At 36.3% G+C, this 24,072-nt stretch overlaps 1 protein-coding gene across 3 annotated transcripts in view; it reads left to right on the forward strand.

The window, feature by feature from the left end:
* tay (tay bridge kinase) overlaps window positions 1-24,072 on the forward strand; it is a 975,197-nt gene that overhangs the window by 945,587 nt on the left and 5,538 nt on the right. For 2 of the 3 annotated variants that reach the window (XM_085944583.1, XM_085944585.1), the window contains exons 7-12: window positions 16,034-17,416; window positions 17,887-18,026; window positions 20,677-20,988; window positions 21,716-21,903; window positions 22,948-23,270; window positions 23,890-24,036. In XM_085944583.1, coding sequence (XP_085800709.1) covers window positions 16,034-17,416; window positions 17,887-18,026; window positions 20,677-20,988; window positions 21,716-21,903; window positions 22,948-23,270; window positions 23,890-24,036 — 2,493 coding nt within the window. The remainder of the gene's footprint in view (window positions 1-16,033; window positions 17,417-17,886; window positions 18,027-20,676; window positions 20,989-21,715; window positions 21,904-22,947; window positions 23,271-23,889; window positions 24,037-24,072) is intronic. The other variant, XM_085944584.1, reaches the window with a different exon arrangement.

A 24,072-nucleotide genomic window follows, 5' to 3' on the forward strand; every position in this document is an offset into this window, starting at 1 on the left:
ATAAAACCATCATACGCACCGTAGTTGCATAAGGGTGCGAGTCATGGACGCTAAATGTGAAAGCAGCTGAAATGGTGGATTGCTTTGAGAGAAAGATCCTGAGGCGGATATACGGACCCATGAATGATGGTGGGGAGTGGAGAATTAGGCACAACACGGAACTATACCGCTTATACCAAGATTCAAAACTCTCCACCTTCATAACACTCCAGAGGCTGAACTGGGCAGGCCATGTCCAGCGCATGCCTGAGTCACGGATACCGAAGAAGATCCTCGAAGGAAATCCAGGGGGGATAAGGCCAGTGGGAAAGCCACGCACACGATGGGGTGACAACATTACAAAAGATGCCAACCAGCTGCTAAAAATCATGAACTGGAAGAGACGTGCGGTAGGACCGTTCCGGCTGGAGGACGGAGCTGTAGCGCCATCGAAGAAGAAGAAGTGTGTATGTCGTAAGAATTCAGAGAGTTTGTAATTAAGGGGTAAGTTAAATACCGTCTAATTTACTTATTAACAAAATACAAAACAGTTATTTAGCTATTCTACATGCGATTTCTTCAAACCGAATTTGCAAAGAATTACCTACTATAATCTGCGAATGTAAAACAGATGTTGCTCGCGAATGCAACGCTTTTAGCCGGAAAAATAAATAACCCGCGCAATAATAATTTCAACCAGCGTGCATAATAATTTCACGTTGCATTAGCATCGAATGAGACGGTCGGCATTGTACACACAATGCGCCGAATCGTATTATCAATCATTATTAGCAAACACGCGATCGGTTTGCACAACAGTTGTGTGTGCGATTGACAGCATAATTTTCCGCTGATTACAGGGTGCACGCACACTATATTATTGCAATGTGGTGTGATGTGTGGTGCACCCGCGTTGTGCACAAAGTAGCCTTGACTATGCACCATTTGTTTAATTGTTTACTACTACATATTATTATCTTTTGAACGCGGTGAGACTTTTTTGTTGGAAATTGAACAAAACTACCCTGCTTTAGTGTAAGTATTTCAAATTAATCTAGTTACCTGTCAACAACACACCACCTTTCCCATGGTTCGATATTTTATTATAATCATCACTCAGTAACGAAGGGTGGAGGTAGGCTGTTAAGCATGGCCCCCAGGTCATGATATTTGGCGGCCCCCCTACCTACCACTAAGGTTAAAAGCAGTCTGACGCTCTACACAGGCGTTTTCTAAATCAATGTCAATAAAAATTCAGTGTATTTTTAGCGATTTTTAACAATACACAAGAACCAAAAATTGCATCATACAACCATATACCTATTTTAAAATGGTAATAACCCTGAAGTAAAATATCCCCGCAGACGACTTTTTTTTACAATTAGAGCAAATTTATGATGTGTGTTTATCTCAATTATGTGGTCGATCCGCCACGCCGGGCCCCCTCTGAACCTGGACCCCTAGGCCAGAGTCCTGTCAGCTCCCCCTCCCTTGTGGGGGCCATGCTGTTAAGATCCGTCGTAAATTAAGACGTGTTTAAGTTTACCCCATATTTATTCACACTCAAGAATTATACATTAGCCTCACCCACAAGGCAAACCATTATTTTTGTGTTCTCTTGTGATTATACTCGTAGATTGTGACCTAAATTTCATAAAATCACATATAGTATTTTTATATAATATGTTTTGATTGAGAAAGTCTAATATCACCACTTCTCAGAAGAGCCAAATCCAAAACCAAGTTTAGTACGTAACCGCTGATTGATCAATAGATAATGAATGAGCAATAAAGCAAACCATAAACAAAAGAAATTCGTGTTCACTTTTTTTTTTATAAATTTGCAGCCATTATTGAGGCTGTAAAATGTATTTATTATCTGCCGACAGTTCTTACGTATAATGATAAACATCGCATCATCATTGTCTATTTTACTGGTCGGCGTTTACTTTTTTTTAATAATATCGCTTATCTCGCATTGTAATCGAAACAAATTTGCATTGAATGCTGTTTTAATTGACTCAAAGATATAATTATACGTGTAAGACTTAATTATCAGTTGGCTTTGCTTTGTTGTTTTATATTACTACCAATGTATAATTAAACAAACTGAATTAATTACATAGCAATAATTATTGTTATGATCTTTGAATTAACTGCGTGTAACCGAGAAAAGATAATATTATGTTCTAGTAAAATTAATATCATATCTGAATCTGTAATCGTAATTAATATTGTATTCTACCGCGATTACCATATAATTTAAAATTATATGACATTTACGTTAGTAGCAATTTCGCCATATTTTGTAGCTATAACTTCTTATTTAGGTTAATAATATTGTTCTATTGATTTTATATTTTTAGGTTTTGCAAGTTTGCACAATTTTCATTATTTTGTATTTGGAATGTTTTCATACACGTGTTTTATACGACGTGCAATTAAACTAGCGAACCCAGCTGTGTCGCTAGACAAGAGTATTCAAATTGACGTCTTAACCACATAGTGGTGGATTATAATAGATATAATAAGTAAATAACTATATAAAGTAATAATAAGCTTAGTGTGCCTGATTATTGTTTATATTAAGTATTTTAAGATAAGAGCATGATTTTTGTTTTGTGACAGACTTTATTTTCATGTTAGTTTGACATGAGTTTTTCGCTGTTTTGTCAGGTTTTCGCAGGATTGTTTATTTGTACAGTTTGATAGTTGCAGTCAAAATTATACATCAAGTTTTTTTTATAATGGAGCAAGAACCCAGTGGATTCGTCAAATAGCTCACTTAATTCTCGTATTTAATTGGTAGGTTAACCAAAATTTTATAAAATAAGTAGGAACCTACAATTCTATACATTTTATTTCAATATTATTGTTATCAGTTATCACTGTTGACATTCGATAGAAAATATTATTATGTTTCATATATGCAATTCGTTATGGATACGTTGTCTATTTCAATGGTCATGAAAACAAAATTAATTCTATAATGTTGTCATTATGCCTACAATCCTAATTCCAGTGTTATTAATTTATTATAATACTATTACGTTGATTTTAATCATCCAACCTGTCGGGGCATATTAACACAGGTCCGATTAAATATTCAAGTATTGATAATTGGTCTATAAAATAAATACTGGCGATTATTATTCGTTCGCGTCGGGTTTATTTGCTAGCCTGTCACTTATGTGTAATGCCCCGTTATGTTTTAATGCGATTATTGTAATCTGTTTCAAATCTGGTCCGCCATTAAAATCAACTAATGCGTAAATATTCCGTTGCAACATACCGACTATATTTTAGTTTCTTTACACGCTACAATATACAATACAAAAAAACTGTTACTAATTCTACTACAAAAAGGTGTTACAACAGACAATCTTTTAAATATTATTAATAATAGTTTAAAAGTATTACTTAATATAATAATTGTTAAAGTTTGCCTTTAAAATGGATAATATTTTCTATCTAATACTCATGCATGATATATTATAAATAAACTCACGTATATAAATATTCCATATTTCCTTTTTTTCTCCGATTTCTTCTTATTGTGCCATCCCTAGCGGAGGTCAGTCACCATCAAGGCGATCTTAGATTTGTCGTCTGCTACCCGGAACAGTTCAGTGGAGCTGCACTCGTACCAATCACGGAGGTTCTTAAGCCACGAAATGCGGCGCCGTTCCTCTGCTACGCGCTTACCATTGATCTTTCCTTGAATGACAAGTTGGGGAATGCTGTACTTTTGTCCTCTCATAATGTGGCCGAGGTACTGTAGTTTCCTGGTTTTGATACTACGTAGAACTTCTCGGTCCTTCCCCATTCGATTGATAACTTCAACATTTGTCACCCGGTCAGTCCAAGTAATTTTGAAGATGCTTCTGATTTAAGTGTGCTAAAATTCTCAATGGGAAATTATGGCACTTATCCGTGATATTCACCACATTACTTTGAAACAATTAAAAATTATTCTACACTAGTTTGCCATGATATAAAGTCATAAAAACGATATCACCAATAAGTAAACACTGGTGATAAAAAATAATTACGTTTGCCCGATGTTGATGAGATAAGATTATAATGACTTCATTTTTTTCCTCGGTCGAGAGCTTTTTACAAAAGTTTTTATTTCTCAGATACGTACTCTGATTCTCGCTGTCATGTTTGACAGCTTATTATATCTCTATGAAGTGACATTTTCCCTTTTCTGCCTTCAAGTCACCTTTTTTATGAACATTAGCGTTTGGTATCACGAATTTCCAGACAGTGTACCGATAATCAATCACTTATTAGTTTATTATTCACGACCGAAGGATTTCTTCGAATAAATTAACCGCATTTTTGATCACCTAATAAATGTACAGCGATATTCAGTTGACACAAGACTTGTAAACTCAATTAAAAATGTCACAACACCTCTAGTGGGTACCTATAAACCGCTTTTTATATTCAGTTTGTTAACACGCCGGTATATTTGTACCCGTGTATTTTTTATTCAATTCAAAAGATCGTGATTAGGTTTTTTTTATAGTTATTATTCGTATCAAGTGTTTATAAAAAAAAAAACCTGTTTCGATGTTGTTAAGTACCCACTCCATGAATAAATTGTTACGGACAAAGAAGGTATTTAATTTTTTGAATACATATAAGTAAGTAGGTACGTTATACAAAGAGATTTTTTGCTATTCTTATTTAAATCAGACATTTTGATTTGTTTGCGTATGAACGCTAAAATGAACACAAAAAAAATGCGATACTTATCATTCTACAGGCGTCATGTTCTTTGAAATATGTACACTACTTACAGTTTACACCTAAATATCGTAATTAGTAAGCCGAATGTATAATATTCTGTAGCGTTACTCTCCATTCTGCTCGGTCTTCCGTCGTCATTAAAATGTCACCAAGGTACAATTGGAAAATATACCTTAACAACGTAGGATTTCAATAGATCTTACAAAATATTTGACTTATTTTATATTTAAAAAATCTTCATCTTATCCACTCAGTTAACTGTTGGATGAAGAGCTCCCCTTGTTATCTTCATTTTTCTCGGTGATCAGTATCATTGCCACGATTATTTCTTAGATTTCATTAGGTAGATGATTAGATGTGTCCTACTTATACATTTTTAGATCTCTACACTTTCCTCTCGTATAGGTACTAATTGATTTCTCGTTGATCTCTGCGCGTTATACCCAACATGCATCTCTCCTTACCACGTTGTATTAGGTACTCTCAGTATTTGAACTCGTAAGTTAAGTGTTTTGCACCTTTAGTAGGTACTGGAGGAAGATTTTGGTTAAACAATTTTCGCTTTGCGGATAGTGTGATATGACTCTTAAATATCCATATAAAATCCAGACGCCAAAATATAGGTTCTAATTATTAATGATCGTAAATATGCAATAATTTCTATAAGCTTCGGATCAGTTAGTGTTACATGAACAAACCTCAGAGTAATTCTGCCAAATCGCATTTGACATTTCGTCATTGCAGTACTAATATTTATTATTATATCACATATTTGGTTGTATACTTTTGTGGGTTCTTGTATGATGTCGAATCCAGCAGCGATTTTCTTTAACGTAAATGGCGCAATCGATTCGTCAGATTATTTAAAAAGGAGTTTCGAAATAGTTCAAATCTGTCATACCTGTCATAGAGTGTCCATGTGGCGGAGAAATACAGGATGCGAACCACATCCTCTGGGAATGTCCTAATATGTATACGGAAGAGCTGCTTAAGTCAGTTCAACCAGTTGTTGGGCTCATCGGACCGTACGACCTGGTCGCCGCAAAGGCCAATTTTATTCCATTTAGATAATTTGCGGCGTCATACTGCCAACGTGAAGATCTCTTCACTTGGATTGTTCGGCAGTTTTGTATTAACTTTAATTTATTACTTTTTACAATTTTAATATTGCCTCTACGTGCTCTTCTCTCACATGGATACCTTATCTTAAAGTCATTTAAATTCAGTCAAATCACATTTGAGTGCATGGCGACCTTAGTATTGGATAACTGCTACTGAGACATTCCCAGTCATAAAAAAAGTATGCTTCACACAATCGTAGGGTCCCGTGATACGTCCGATTAAGACCGGGTGTGGTGCGGGGCGGGTGTGATTTGGCGGTGCCATTAACTTCAATGTCACACAATTATTAAAATAATATCTAATTTTAATAAAAATTTAAATGCTGTTTGCAAACGCGCCACTGGTTGAATCTTTTTCATATAAAATTATAAATGCTATCATAATAGGTACACGCTACATTTTAGACGTAACAAGACTAAACCAAAATCGTCATCTAATAGAAAACGGCACGCGTTTCGTCCGATATCAATAATGGATCGCGTTTGTTATGTTTCACAAATGCATTTATTCGCGGAGGTTAATAAAAGCTACACTCACTCGCTGCAGATATTAATATTGAATGCCTGACCGCGAACACAATTTAAAATTACATTATTGGTAACAGATAGCCATTCGGCTAGTGTGTACGGCAGAATCGCATTTACATTGTAGGTATGGTCAGTATTGCAGTATTTTATCGTCGTAGTTCTATTGTATGTACGTATATACAATAAACATACAGACCATCAGCAATCTAGATCCAGTGATTAACTTGTACTTGTTTTTATAGTATTATTATCAGCGGCCTGTTTCGATCCATTGCTGGATGAAAGCCTCCCCAAGCTCTCCCAATAATTATCGGTTCAGTGTTGCTTCCTGTTGTTTCTTCTCAATCACATAACTCTTCCAAACCTTAATATTTCCTCAATCCAGCGTACCTTGTAACGGTTTTTCGGTAGTCTTATAATATTATACATCGAGCACCACGCACTGGATTTAGCATTTGTCCAGATGAGTCCGTCCGACCCACCTATATTATTTTAAAGGTTTTAGCATACCTAATTACATCGCATACACTAATTTGATTACTATGCCTATTCTTTAGATGCGACTCCCTTTCTTCTTTGCAATCAACCAAAAGTTTACTAATAATAATTCTAACATCACTCCTGATCGTTTTAAACATATTTTTTTTTATAAACAGCATCAAATTATGTAAATTGATATCCGAACACCACGGGAGCGTAAACTGAACTGATATATTTGGGGGCATTTGAAAACAGAAATGCGATTAACTACACAGGACACATTGTTAGTTCACAGTTATAACACGTGGAGAAATTCTTGTTCGACGACCATAGTTTGCTCCCTTTCGACCATTCTTTTTGCCTTCCCATCATCGATACCGAGTATACCTACAGTTTCAAAAAAGTGTTGAATTTTGGGTACTGTTCGGTTATCAGGAATACAGCGGAAAACACATTTTGAAAATACCCGATATACTGAATTATTTGTTAGTTTGGGTTAGTTTAGGTTAGGTTAGGTTTGGTTAGGTTAACCTAACAAATAATCCAGTTTATCGGCTATTTTAAAAATGTGTTTTCCGCTTTGTTCCTGATAAATGAACAGTACCGAATTTTATAATAATATATTATACTCCCAAATGCAGAGATGCCGTCGTTAAGTAAGCCCATCTTAAGTTATTCTTATTGTAAACACCACATAATCGAGACGGTCGATAGTTCTGCAGCCCTATGTTCTAACTAGTGATATAAAGTCACCCGACGCCATGACGTAATTGTGACGTAAGCCAATACACGCTCGAGGCAAGCCGCCCAACACACACTGCTCACCATAGATATTATTATGCTGAAACACCTATTTGTGTATGGGGACAATGAATAACGCCAGTATTTGACTAGCGTTATTTTCTCGAATGCTATTATCACTCCGGTAGTACGTCACAATGATGTCATATGACGTCATGTCGACCGGGCGACTACAACTCTTCCTAACTATCGTCTCGTGTGGCACCAGACGACATGACGTAATTGTGACATCAGCCAATACATGCCGCCCGCTCGAGCGTGTATTGGCAGACGTCACAATTACGTCATGTCGTCTGGTGCCACACGAGACGATAGTTAGGAAATCGGGCTCTGAGAAATACTGCGATAACGTATCGTGTGGGAAGAATTTTTAATCTCGCCATTTAGTATTTTTTTTAGATTTTATAATGATTTATTCAAACTGTTGCAACAGCCATATAATAAGAGAGCTGGATTTATTATCATTAAATTAGTGTTGAATGTAGTTTCGCTTTTTATTTTCATTATCTGGCTCCGTTACTCTGAAAGAGTGATTATTCTCGTAATTATTATTTTGCCTGCGGTGGTACGCCTTTTGGTCTAGCATAGAATATTATTATAAATATTGATATTAATATACAGCGCTAGCTAAATACGTTCATTTTTTTTTACACTCGAATATATTCCATACCAGTTATTGTATCGTAATATTTTATTATTAATGTAACGTGTAATTAAGGAGGCTACGTAATGGACGCTGTAATTTACAGCTGGAGTGACTTTGATATTTTATAATGATTTAGAAAATGTTACAGCAATAACGATAATTATAATATTGTTTATTAAGCATTAAATATATCTTGTATAGTAAATAATTGATGACAATTATATTATCGTAAATGTGTTTACATATCAATAAAAATATAATGTATTATATTCTCCATGAGGGGAAACGACGATACTTCAGTGAAACGGCAAATAATTTTCAACTATAGGCGCGACGTAATTTTGGACTCGTTGGCAATCGGAGAGCGAACGTCGAGGTGTGAATACGTCAATTTGTTTTATGTTGGCGCCGGGGGTATTAATTCCTAAATCGTGTTAAGATGACTAAAAACGTTACCCATTTACTTGAAAAAGAAAACATGTCAATGAATATGTTATTATTGTTACTAATAGAACAATAGTGCCCACCACCACCCGTCATATATTCACAACCGTGGATATGCATGGCCGCTTTCTAAACAGAACATTAAATGGACGCATGTCTGATTTATATGACTTAATAATATTTCGTTCGGCATGCGTCATTTGCACCCGCGACCCGCAATCCGCGCATCGCCTAGCCATGATCTTTTTAGACCATGTCTCACTGAGGTTATATATAGCCTTAAGATAACTAATCATATTTTGTCGTCAGATATATGAAGAGCTGGGGATTGAACGAATGCAAATGTACCAGTGACTATTATGAGTAAATTGAATACACGGTTGAATTTAGGGATTGCAATACCGAATGAAAATACTAATACGGGTTCGTGAAATATATGGAAAACAACATATAATTATAACATATTTTATAGCACGTGCCATTGCTGGTTTCCAAGGTCGTTGAAGGTCAACGGAAGTAAACCAGACATCGCGTAACCCGACAAAAAATACAGTCATGTTTAACCTTTTACGTTAATTAATGCATTTTGTTTCCACTTTTAATAGGTACCGAATGTATCGGTATTATCTGATTTTTAAAATCGGTATTTCGGTATCTAAAATTTCTGGAATACCGGCATTGTAATCCCTAGTTGAATTGTATGCAATACTTAACAATAATTGTTTCTAACTTTTTGTTAATTAGTCGGTTTTCGCAAATGATCCATTATTAACTAATCATGTTGAAGAATGATGACTGTATGAACATGAATGATATTAAATTTGTATTTACATATCTGATTAATTGGATTTGCGTTTAAGTGGTAGAACTCCATTATAATAAGTTAACGGTTTTTTTATAATTCTACGATATTTGAATAATTATTTATCTTCATAACATGATATGACCAATGACAAAATTGTAAAGTTATTTAACAGAATAGGAGTGAGGACCTGATCGACGGATCCCCTTCTAGAATAGAAGAGGCGATGTGACAGCGAGTCGCAGTCAAAGCCTCGGTAAAATCACAAAAAAAAAAAAAGAATTGTTTTAATCTGTCTTCTTTTTTTCGTACAACAGTTAGTAGCTAGCGTAGCTTCGTTTAGGTCCCGTTTTCGTTTTCAGTGTTTCAAAAAGGACACTTCATGCCAAAACATTTAAATTGCTCACTTTTAAACGTAAGTCTAGTTATTTCAATTGTATTGTTATTAATGACAAGTATAATCAGATAACTACAACTGGTTATATTTCGATATACATTATTTTTAATTACATATTACTATTCTAGTAATTTTCTCACAACTTGATGTGGAAGCCAGAGAAATACTATGTTTGTTATTGATAAATTATACTAACGTCGTTGATTAAACTAGTTTCATACTGAATTATTTTTTGTTCTCATGTTAGAAATCTTTCTTTATCTTCGGTTGCTACTTTCGGGGCATTTTGTTCATGCATTATTCATAACCATAAGCATGCCTCACCGCACGATAATAAATTGTCGAAAGCATTAACCTGCATAATATGTTGGTAATTAGCGAGGTAATGCAACACGGCACAACATGGCGGAACTCGTTTTATCAACGCTGTCATTAAAATAGTATCTCTCAACTACGTTAATATCCATCTATCGTTATTCATTGTAACTTTTAACACTCCATACACTTGCAAATCATTATTTTATACCCCTTTACCCATGTGCATATTGTTTACGGCTGTTGAATATACTAATTATTATGTTGTATTGTTTATTGACGTTTGATAAAATAGATTAAATTTAATAAACGATTTCAAATGAACATAACAAATTATAAATTCGAAGCGTTCACGACATGATATAAAATAAGTGTTAACAATTTTTAATATAAAAATACAGTGAAATTTGAGTTAATGATACAATAAGTAATAAAATAACAAATAAAATAACAAAAATAAAAGTAAAAGTAGATGGAAGCACACAGAGTGAACTATTGATAGACGCTATCTTAATAACTTATGAAACAACGTCCACCTAAACTCACGTAAGTGGAATATATCAATATTTGAAGCGATTTCATTGAACATGGTTTTTGCTCTCCATATCGCATATTCTATTAAGTACATAGTAGATAGTATTTCCAATTTCAAATTCCTTCGACCAATGAACTAGCTAGCTTCGTTATTTTTATACACGTTGTACTTTTAATGCAATTTCGGTATCTATTTATTATCTATGCATTCAATGGATTTTCTACGATTACTATATTATTTAATTTATAGTAAGTATGCCAACTATGAATAATTAATTTTGACTCATTCCGTATTAGGATTATTTGAGACAGTTCGATTTTCGAATCAAATGATTGTTCGTACGGTTGGTTGTATTGTTACCTAACAAGTGAATTATTTTCTTCTATTGGAAGCGCTGAAAAAAATGGTGGGTCATGTACTGGTTTGAAATCTGTTTGAATATTGTTTACATAACCATTTCTATGCGTAGTTGGGTGAATCTGAAATTATAGTTGAAGACGTGTGAAGTTAGTTCTCTTCAAACGAACCTGCAGTTTGAAGTCACTTGTAGTTGCAACTAACTTAACCAGTAGACCAGAGATCCTTTTTTTTTTCAAATTTAAGTATAGGTATACTTAGTGAACCCCACGATGGCGCGCGGCTTAAGCGTCGGCCTATAGCGTAGTGGGTTCCAGGTTCGAACCTGGTTCTGGCAACTACACATATTGTTTTTCAGTTTGTGTACGAGTCAGAGTATGGACCTAATAGGTTGAGCAAATGGCTGTCATCCATTTGTCGTAAAAACAAAATTCTGTTAATACAAACCTCTACTCTGTGGTGGCCCATATGATCTTATTAGGATCGGACATAGTCGAACATTACAAATTATTAATTTAAGACGTTCACAACATGACATTTAAAAATAAAGAAGGATTATTAAAACAGTATTCTTTATATACAAGTTATTAAACAGTAGAAAAGTGTAAATACTAAAAATATATAAATTAGGTACAAGAAAATACACCGAATGAGCTAAGCAGACCCTATTTTAAAAAATTTGTAAAACAATGCCCACATATAGTCATCCTCACCTCACGCAGGTGGAATATATCAATATCCGAAGTGATTTGGTTGAACAGAGTTATTGCTCTCCCAATTGGCATTACGAATGGTAGGTTAGTTGCATATCTAGTAGAATTTTTTCTATATACATATTTGGTGAACACCTACACAGTTTAATATTAAATATGTGTTACTTGTCAGATAGGTGGTGCATAGAAGGTACATAAAGAAAGATTTTACTTTATAAATGCTTTAAATAAAAAAAATCTAGAATCAAGATAGTATTATTTTTCTTTACTGGCAAGCAAGCAGTGTTGTTTTCTCAATTTTACCTGACTTCAACAGTCATTTTTTCTAGATGTTATCATATTAAAAAGATACTTCGTTGTATAATGCATTTCAAATGAGCATTTTTTTTTATTATTGTTATGAAACCGCTTTTTATGTAGCAAAATAATGGCGAATGCATATTACATTTACTTTTTACAGTACCACAACCACATGATAAAATAATTACGTTAATAGCCTTAGTAGTTAATTATTATGCCAACAGAATAAATTTCGATCACGGCAGGGGTCGGCAACCATTTTACTGTCATTGGCGTAATTTATTAGGTACACATTTTGATAGCTTGTTTTAAATTGATATTTTGTTCATCAATCTGATTTTCATGTTTTATTTCTCGCTTATTATAAAATTATGCATATATTTATTTCTTAAGTGACCTCCGGAAATACTGTTTAATTGTTTAATACATATTGTATAATAATTAAAATAACCTATTCGTACATTTAATATAACATATTACTTATATATAGTAAAATCATACTAGCTACAATCGAGTGAAATCATTTATTTCACTGATGATTTCAGCAGTTTGATGATTTTCTTTTTAGGTTCAATTATTTCATTTTTCCGTTATATCCAATGACATTATTAATGGACAACGCACTCAATACTGTAGCTAGTAAGTAAATTCGCGCATAGCGACAGTCACACATGTATAGGTAGACGTAACGCAATTTCCATAATGCGATATCAGGCATCGGGAATTTTTAGCAATATCACCTTTATTGTAATGGCGTTAGAACAGTGTTTCTAGTGTCAATGTTCATTTGAGCGAACCTGTTCGAATCGAACCATTCGACAGACCCGACAAAAAGCATCGGGAATTTATAGCAATATCATCTTTACTGTAATGGCGTTAGAACAGATTATTTATGCCATTCGGCAGACCAGACAAAAAAGTGAGTCATTTTTTTTCCAGATGCTTCATCCGTATTAATGTCATTGGTTATATCTATAAGAAACCAAATGTATATTAGCAGTAAAATTTGCATTTTATTGTAATACATTCTTTTATTTGCCTTAAATATTAATGAACCACTCGTGTACCTAGCCTCTTGCTAAGCCATCTTACTTCAGCGTGTAAGAAAGTTTATAATATGTGGTAAAAAATGTGACATCTATATATTATGATATAAAACATAATTGAATTATTCTGTGTTGCATTGCTCGTATTCGTATGGTATTTCTTACTGTTATTGTTATTATCGTTGCCAACGAGTGCCTATTTTACAGAAACCCATATCAGCTAGCTATACCACAATAAGGGCGCATCGGAAACCATAGAGCGGACTCCGAGTTTCCCACCGCTGAACCGATGTATAAATTTGCGCAATAACACCGTTTTATTGTCGATGACCCATAGTTACATTAATAATAAAAAAAAATATTTGACGACTGAAATGTTTATTTTCAGCTTTGACACAAGGATTTTTATGGTAATTTTTACGATGTTGTTATAAAATATTAATATTGGTCAAACTTCAGTATTAATTTCAAAACACACTGCAAATAGGATAATTATTATTTTTGTAAATAATTATTTAACATTTGGCACGCCTGTAGGTAAATGTGAATCTTGTATACATAATTAAAATACATCGATAATACAAATTTACATAATCAAAATACCGGTTTATTATATTTTTTGTTTCTTATATTATTTTTTATTTATAATAATTTAATATTTTTTTTATTTTATTTAATGAGTGTTGTTAACTGAGGTGTTTAAAAAAACATGGTTTTTTACTGGCAACATTATAAAAGTCATTAACAGGATTGCTTTTAAAAATATATTGTGATTTTCCTCGTCTAACTTGTTTTTTTTTTGTTAATTCGTAAGTACAGCTTGTCAGCTGTCATGAATAACTATAAATCTACCAGACTGGAACACAGAAGACCCCGCTCGGAATAATGTTACAACACTCATAACTTATGGTGACCGTCTAATGTTATTTTCAATCACCTGTGAATGGCTCACGACAGATCATTGTGAAATAATTATTTTTCTATACCTACACAAACCCTTGAGGTCTCGTTTGTTCACTGTCTGAGATCAAGACACGCGTTTCAACAGCCTAAAGGCCCCAAATCGCAAGACAACTGTCAGCATAATAAATTTAACTTATAAAAAGTCAGAAATGTTAATCTTTTTTCATATCCTGTATACAAACGAGATATTATAATATTATGCATACTTATTCATTATCTGTGATCTAAAATAGCTTTAAAATACACATCTCGTGTGCTTGATTTATTGCGACTCTCGGCTTTCTCGGTATTAACTTTACTAATGTATTAAATTTATCAATAGCCATAAATTTACGAGGAATAAAACGGATTTAGCGGCGCTTTGCTGGCAATCGGGACCATTATGTTTATTTTTTACGCATTACCACACAGCTTTCCAGACTCTTTCTTTTTATATTCTAAATTCAAATCGTCCCTCATTAATCTCGCCGGATTCGCATAAAATTGGGGAAGTCCTCTTATCGAGAGGACTGGCTGTACAAAATATCTCGCTGTGAAATCAGATCCAATTCATAATACCTACTATCATTGTTAATTTCCCTATCTACGTTTTTATACCGAGATGTCCTTTCGTTGTCCAGTATTATTACATAGCGACACTGCAATTATTGGTGGTTTAATAATACATAATACACAAACAATAATAAAATGTCATCATTACACTCGGCTGGATCAGATACTAAGTTTATATAGATGCATGTATGTGTATTTGATGAAATTGTTTGCTGATAAATCCTGGGCTAGAGTGGAATCCACATAATATCATTTAACCTCCTAACGCGGTGTTCAATGGTGTATCAACTTCGCATATTCACACGTCATGCGTGCGAAACATGGACCCTCAGTACAAGAGAGAACCAGAAACTTTAATTTACACACGATTCGTAAATCCTACTGCGTTTTCCGATAATTTAATCTGAGCGTACGAATGGACAATTTTATTCCTAGATGATTAAATTTTCAATTAAATCAGCTTTTGAAGGTTTATTTAATTTCGTTTTCTGATAACATAAATAGTTAATACTCGTCAACGTATTATATAAACATCATCATCGGCCTGAATCTATCCACTGCTGGCTCCTTCCACTTCCAGCGGCCTCTAGGTCTACCTTGTGGACGTTTTGTACCTCTTGAATACCACTGGATGACTAAATTGTCCAACGATTGTCTCTTCTTCGAGCCGTGTTATTATATAAACAAAAAGCATTAAAAATAATTTGGATTGGTACCTACCTATCTTCTACCTATTCCAACTAACTTTTCTCCTTTTTGCAAATCCAACTTCCGACCCGAACTTTTCGTGGACGATTTAATCTCGCAGAAAATTGTTTCGACTTTGAACATTTTATCGTTGTTTGCAATTTAATTTTGAAGTTCCGAAAGTTTCTCCTACAGGAGATGAATAAAACACGGCCCTTGACGATTCTGACTTCTTTATATTATTATTTTTTGGTCATCTTGGGACGTGATTTGAATTCCATTTGTAATATTGTTATTTTATTTTATTTGGGAAACCTCACAGTCGACATTGCAAGTACATATTACAACATTTTACATAATATACAAGGACCAATAATGGGTGTTATGACTTGCGACATTTCTTTGTTTTATATTACTACTGGGTACCTATATTGTATTGTTTATTTTTGTTGTTGTTTGAAAATGATCCTGTGCCAACTATTTTTTAACAATAATTTGATGGTGAATCGGAAAATGGAACAGTAGTTATAATTATGTTATCCCTTTTTATTAGGTACCAACTTATTCTGGTTTACGTTTATGTAATATCTTCATTTTCATTGCTTTCAGGTTTCCAATGGTCCTGTAACAACGCACATAACTCCGATTTCGAACCACGTGCCTCACAACAATCACCCGCCGCAGCCAAGGCCTGCGTCAGCGAAAACGCAGAACACTCCTCCGGTGACGAAGATACCGCCGCTCCAGACTAGCAAACCGATGATAATAACTAGTAATAATAATAGTAATGTGAATAGTAATAACGCGGGGAGCACCGCGGAAGCTCCCTTGCCGCCCCATCTGCATCACCCCCTCGGCGGATACCACGCGTCCAATTATGCTCCGCATCACCTCATGCCCCCCGTGCCGCTGGCGCATGACTACAGGCACCCGGCGCATCCCACCCACCCCACGCATCCGACGCATCCCACTCACCCGTCGCATCCCTCTCACCTTCCCCACCACTCCCCTCATCAACCTTCCATGCAGAACCACAGCGCTCCTCACCACCAACCGTCGCAGCCGCATCCTCCTCACCCTCAGAATGCCCCCAACCATGGCCCTCACCCGCAGAGTCAGAACCCTCAAAACCACGGATCTCATCCCCCGCCCCTGCAGAACCACGGCCTGCACCCGCTCGGAATCCAGAATCACGGGTCGCATCCAGCCGTTTCGCAGAACCACAACCCTCACTCCCACCCGACCCACCCTTCCCCTCACGGATCGCACCCGTCTGGACTTCCGCCGCATCCGCAGCACCACCAGAATCACGGACACCCCTCCGTCACGAGTCTCGGCCAGCACCCCAACGGGACGGCGGGCCGCGTCCCCCATGCGACGACGGTGCCCGGCCACGGTCAGCATTCGAACCACGCCGCTCACCCGGGCGTCCCTAACCACGGCCAACATCCCGGAGTGCCGAATCATGTACAGCACCCCGGAATGCCCAACCACAATCAGCATCCGGGAATGCCGAACCACAGTCAGCACCTCGGGATGCCGAATCACAACCAGCATCCGGGGAGCGTCCCCAACCACAGTCAGCACCCCGCCGGCGTGCCTAATCACGGTCCGTACTCGAGCCACGTGCCCGCAGCGCACGGCCAGGGTCCGGCGCCACCAGCGGGCGGGGGACACGCCGCCCTCCCCGTCGGATCAGCTGCTGGCCAGCAGCAGCAGCAGCAACAGCAACAGCCCACCCCAGCGGACCCCGGAGGGGGAGGGGGCGGTGGAGGGTTATCGGCGGCGGCAGGACTGGGGGCGGGGGTGAGGGCGGTCAGTCCTGCGGTGGGCACCGCTCCCGGACACGCCGCGGCGCCCCCTCCAGCTGCCTACCCCCCTGGTTATCCACCCGCCCTCTATGCGCCTTACGCCCCCGTGATGCATCACTCTCCTTATGTGCCTGCAGCAGCATCTCCAAGCGCGGCGTCACCCAGGAATACAGACACCACCGTAAGCACACCGCATCATCTTATGTATATCAACAATGTTTCAGGTTTTCAAACTATTTGCTGTCCTAGGAACGCGTAATATATGGACTGAAAATATGAAACAATGTACATGATAAAATAAAATAGAAGTTCTAAATAGTAATTGAAAAACAGGCTGGAATCTCTGTGCCATCTGACAACGAGCGCGCACAAGCGCTGGTCATGGTCAAAAACAACTGTTATTTTCGTATCTTCTTCAATTCTCTTTCAAATATACAGATGTGTTTTTCTGGTTGCTATCGACTACCCGAAACTAAGAAGCAAGGATGTGTCATGTATATATGGAATATTGCAGAAAAACAAGTTCTGGTTTGAATATATCACAGTAGTGACATTGCTTGAACATCACCTCTAGAAGTAGAAGAAAGTCTACACTTGACCGTACTAATCTGTTAATTTATTTTTAATTCATGTGTAATTTGTCTATTTCAGCAGAGATCGAGTCTGACGTCACCCCTGGTGACACCGAAAAGTGTTCGAGCTCAAACTCCCGGAACCAATGCTCCTCCTCTCACCGCCACCGCACACTCACCGCGGGGGCATAGCCCTACCAGAGAAAGAGATAGTTATGGGTCAGTACTTATGACGTTTATTATACTAAAAATCACTTCCACAGTCCCTGATACATCAACAAGAAGGTGACAGGTCATTTATTACTGATATTGTCACCCCAAATTCACACTGAAAGAGAATTTTTAATTCAGAAATATGAAAAAAGTTCTCTTTCTTTATATGCATTGCAAATGATGAACAACAAAACATTTATTGTTATGTTACCCATGAATGAATTTGCATTCTTAATACGTTTTTAGTAAAATAAGACATTCATCATTAAGGAACGGATTTATATGCAACAAAAAACATAATTATATGCATGCACATATGCACTTAAAATCAGTAAAATATGCACTAAAACCAAAGAAATAGGCAGTTAAAAATCTACATTTTTATGGGAAAAAAATGTAAATACCCACTTCACCCAATATTACTGATAAAAAATCGAATAACAAAATAATAATCTCAATCAATATAATACAATAACAAAAAAACACAAATAATCAATATAAAGTTAATCAATTACAATTTTAAAAATAGTTTGTTTACAAGTACAAATAATTGAATAAGAAATGATGTACAACTTTAAACAACATAAGCGACACACTTAACTAGGTGCTATTCCTAAATACCTACTACATATTTACTGTTTTTTTCTCCGAAAAAAAGTTACAATATTTTGCTCTCGGATTAAAATTTTCTGCATATCTGTCAGTATTTTGTTTATATGCGGAAAACGACCTCTCAACATCCACACAGGTGATTGCGCAAAATTTAAATAAAGGTGCCCGAGTTGACTTCACTTTTTCTGATAAATCCACAGCTCGAGGATGCCATTAAAAATGCAAGTGCATCTAAACTATCTACCTACCTAATTTAGTAATATTACGACAAAATAATTTAAAAAAACTAAAATTATAAATGCAAAAGCCCTAAAATATGCATTTATTTATGAAATATGCACTAATGTCTCAAATATGCATTTATATGCACAATAAAATTTTATTTTTGGATTCTGCATCTTTCAAAACGGATTTCTGTGCAAGTCTCATAACTGTGCATACACCCTAACCAAACATGCACTCGCATATAAATCCGGCCCCTATTCATCATGTTCAATTCATAACACATTTTTGATCAAAATCGTTCATAGATTTAATTAATCAATTTCATTGTTAGTGAATCCATATTTGATAATACCAATGTTATGAACATACAATCCAGTGTTCCTGACAAAACATTACTGTTAGGAATGTTGGTAAGAATTCTCCGGTTACATTGTACGTATTACATTTCACCATAGCACAGTTCGCTGTGAGCTTTCTTATCGGAAAGAGATGACCATATACTTCCATATTTAACGCCATATCTATAGCATTGAGATGAAAAAATTACACGTTGTTCGTGGAGCATTGCAGGCAATAATGTTCCAATTTTAATAGATCCTAACCTAACCTAACAAATACTCCAGTGTATCGGCTATTTTCAAAATTTGTTTTCCGCTGTCTTCACAAGAACCGTGTTTCACTCAGTACTATACGACTCAAAGAGGTTGGACGGTATTTAGACCATATTTCCGATACAACATTTCACGGTGAGGTGTGTTATAGCGAACTGCATACATACAAATTTCCGGACACGGAATTCTCCACCCTGATCATTGCTACATTCACTTATGTGCCAACTAAAAAACCACTCATTCACCGAACTAAATGTCAATCTTATATATTTTTAAATCTAATTATTCGTTTTAATATGTGTGGAATACTACTTGTTTGTCTGTAGTTATATACTGCAATTTAATTAGATTTAGCCATCATAACAAATATGCATCTGTCCACTACTAATTTTAATATGCATGAATCAGTAATGCACCGTTTGGGCAGATTCGCCATAATCCGATATATTCTGTCATCCATTTGCATATTCAAAATGCAAATGAAATATGGATACGTTCGTTGAACGGATTCAAATAGTACATTACAATTTGGGGCGGTTTGAATGGCCACGTCTCTGTTAGCGCCCGTATTGTGAACAGGGGGCATTATTAATATAAAGTAAATAGCATTGTCCAATCTGCCTTTGAATAATCATTCTATAAATTAATTTCGATTCGGAATCCAGCTAGGGTTGGGGATGTAATTCAATTCCTATCACAGATGATAATTTACCTGTCTGCTATTTAAAGCCAATATTGAAATTATCGTGTTATTAGCAGCAATTAGTTGGACTGCAGTTGGCATTTCAAATTCAATTATTATTATGTGACTACACAGTTTAATGAAAATTCATGTTGTGATGCTTTCATAAATAATTTGAATTTACTATTGACATGAGTGAAATAAGAACAAAACAAAGAGATAATAATTTGGTTTTCACTGCAAAGTAAATAAGAAATTAGCCATAGATATACATAAATCATCAGGTGTTCGAATTTAGAACTAAACTCATCGCAGTATAAAAAGTGCCCTCACTCAGTGGTCGACTTATACTGGTGGATTTATTGAAAACAATAAAATTATTACAATAAATTTCAAAAGTTCTCAAACTATTATTAAGATAAATTAATTAATTTAGGTAGCAGGTAGGCACTATAAATTACTAGGTACCTATCTTAAGTTGCATCAAAATTGTTTTTAATATTATGTAATTTTTATCGTTTTCCAGAAGCAACGTGAGCAGTTTATCGCGGGCGAGCGTGGGTACTCCCGTTTCAGGTACCGGCCCCTCACCCGCCCTTCCCCCCGTGATGCCCCCCACCACCCATTCGGTAATGGCGCCTTCCCTTCAGTCGAGCATGGCGTCTAGTCTGCCCCCAAGTTTATCGAGCGGTCTGGTTCCCGGCTTGGCACCCACCATCCCCCCTGGAATGTCACCGAGTTTGGCACCCAGTTTAGCGCCGGTCGTTCCCACAGCGGTCCCGGTGATTTCCGCACCTTCTGTGGCACCCAAACCGCCTCCGCACCAATGGGGACTAAGGTGAATTCTTTTTCCATGTCCTTATATAGATTAATTTATTATGTTGTATACTAATCGGTTTCATTAAAATAGAGTATCTGATATAATCCATCTATTTCCACATTCTATGGTGAAAAATCTAAAAAGAAATACGTTTATATATTTTTTTTTCATGCCATATGTAATCATGAACTTCCTTAAATTAAAAACTTAACTTATAGAAATAATTGATTTATTAATTACAATTATTAAATGCTGTGCTAAACACAAAAACATTGTTAATTACAAATATTATAATCGTGAGCTTTATTGGTTTTTTAAAATAGATGCCTCATAACGCCCACAATTATGCTTCGGCCTATAACGTCATGGGTCCCAGGTTCGAATCCTGGGTCTGGCAAATACACATATTGTTTTTCAATTTGTGTATATGTGTCAGAGTATGGAACTAAAAGGTTGAGCAAGTGGCTAACATCCATTTCTCGTAAAATCAAAATCTGTATAAATACAAACCTCCACTCTGTGAAGGCACATATTATGATCTTATTGGGATCGGACATGGTCACAAAATAATTATGCATTTAGTGAAAATTCTTCGTGATGCTAAAGTTAACATATTATATTTGACGGATGGGCTCTTTGCTACCAAAATATTTATTTATTATTTACAGTTTGCATTTATTATTTTAGACGTTTACCTTTGTAAATTTACCAGCTTGTTAATTATTTTGTATTTTTAATGTTTCAGCCCTTCAAGTGTCGGAGGTCCTCCCGCCCCTGTAGTAGTCGGTTCCAGAAGTGTTGGAGCGGGTTTCGTGGCTCCTTCCGCTGCGCCTCCTCTCTTCGCTGCCCCCCTACCACCTCCTGCCGCTCCTCCCCCCACGCAGCCCCTCTCAAACCCCAACCCCTTCTCCGCCGAGTCACTTTTCCAAACCAGTGAGTATTTATTTAAATCATCATAATATAATAACAGACTTGTATGTATATTTTGGCTTACGTATACACAATCATATACATCTAAAAGTAAAACTCTCCTCTTGCTCTTTTACATCTCTTAGACCTCGTACCTCGCTTCCATGATGCGTCTGCCACAAAATTTAAGTTGTACAAAATATTGTTGACGTTCAATTACTGAATGGAATCAGAAAAAAATACTCTTTTAATAACAAACACTCACTAAATGCGACAAATAATGAACCTGAATAATAAGCCAGCCTCACATCAAAACTCGTCTCGCCTTCAAAGTGTCGAATACATCGAAGTGACGTCATCGATATTTACAAAACACATGTTGCCAAATGGCAAATGGAGCTCCTCAGATTGGTCGAAAGCGACTGTTTAGTTTGAAAAAAACATCTGCTGTTGCAATTGACAAGTTGCAATGCTTCTCGGGCTGAGAGTCGAAGACGCCAGGACACATACAAACACCTACGAATTGGTCATTTTTATACCAGCTCGCCGATCGCCGCATCCAAATATCTATACGTTTCGAAGGTTACGTGCGACTGTCAATAGGTAGATGTCATCATATGCGACACCGGATCGACGTTCTTTGAAAGTTTGATTTATGGCTGTGAGCTAAGAGAACAAAAAAGCCAAAATTTTGATTTATCTTTTCATATAACTTGAATCATTCATTGACTCATCTCAAAACTATGTTTGTGGGTTGCCGTCAACAATGTCATGGATATTTGTATTATTATGAACGTAATCCAGCCCCAGAATCATTTTTTATGAATCCAAATTATCAATATGTATCCAGTCACAAAATTTATTGTCGATTGCAAATTTTCTCACCTCTCTCAACAACTATTATAACAATCACAAAGAGCATGATGAATTTTGATTAATTTAGTAATATTATAATATAATTTTATTAATGTATTATACATCGATCATTTTGTTGTCTCGATAATTTAACAATTTTGTTGGTCCACATTAACTGTCTCTAAAAAATATGTTCCGATGCTATCATTTCAGGTCCCTCGGCAGATCTCCTGAGACGGGAGCTGGACAGCAGATTCTTGGCGTCGTCAGGAGGTGCACCTGGAGCGAACAACAACCCCGGAGGGCCCAATCCCAACCCCGCGCCGCCCGCTGCCTTCGCCTTGCGGACCGAGATGCATCACCACCAACACCAGCACACGCACGTGCACCAGCATCAGTTACCCCCGCACCCCCAGCATCCACATCCCGCCCACCCCGCGCAACCCCCGCATCCCCATCAACATCCTCACCCACACCCCCATCCACATCCTCATCCCCACCACCAGCAGTTGTTCGCGCCTCCACCGCCACCTCTGGTAATTATATCACACTTTACTTACAATCTAATTTTTTTATTGTGTCTTATCCAGCAATAGTTTGTATCATTGTTGCTATTTGACAGATTATTAAAAACATTGCATTGCATATTTTTAGTCATTTATTGATTGAACAATAAAATTCAACACTCAATGATTCCTTTTTTTTTACAAAAACTAGAAACTTTTTACTAGTAATCTAGAAACTAGATTTTTTTTATTATAGTTATAATTTAACAGAATATAATATTCAATATTGAATAACATAATTAATTGGAAACATCATATTAGCAAGTGCAAGTACATTAAGACAACAATTTGGAGGGATCCTGATGCCGATGGTTAGTAATCAAGGTACCTATTATTCGTACCTTGATTCAAATGACAAAAGCCAATCGCCAATATTACTACTTTGGATAATATGATATTAGATAGCACATCTTTAACTTATTCACTGCGGACCTGTTAATTACTATTTAATTATCAGATTTAATTAACATGCTAATAGTATCTAATGGTCAACTAATTGGCAACACACCTGTTGTGTTGGACGCGCGGAATGAGTTAATATTAGTATCTATTTTTAATGTGTTTAATTAATGATTTTGTATGTATTCAGTTCAAGGACATAACGAAAATGGACTCGCTGTACAGACAAGGCCTGGGTTTGGCATTTCCCGGCTACAGTCCCGGATTGCTTCATCCCGGTCTAGGCGGAGCCACCCCCTTCGTTCCTCCCAGTGCTCTTCCGACTTTTACGCCAAAGGTGCGTATTCATATCTCTTTACCTCTACTTTTATTT

The sequence above is a fragment of the Rhyacophila brunnea genome, unplaced genomic scaffold (assembly GCF_057557595.1).
Source record: "Rhyacophila brunnea isolate RB1 unplaced genomic scaffold, BYU_Rbru_1.0 scaffold_17, whole genome shotgun sequence".
Lineage (NCBI taxonomy): Eukaryota > Metazoa > Arthropoda > Insecta > Trichoptera > Rhyacophilidae > Rhyacophila > Rhyacophila brunnea.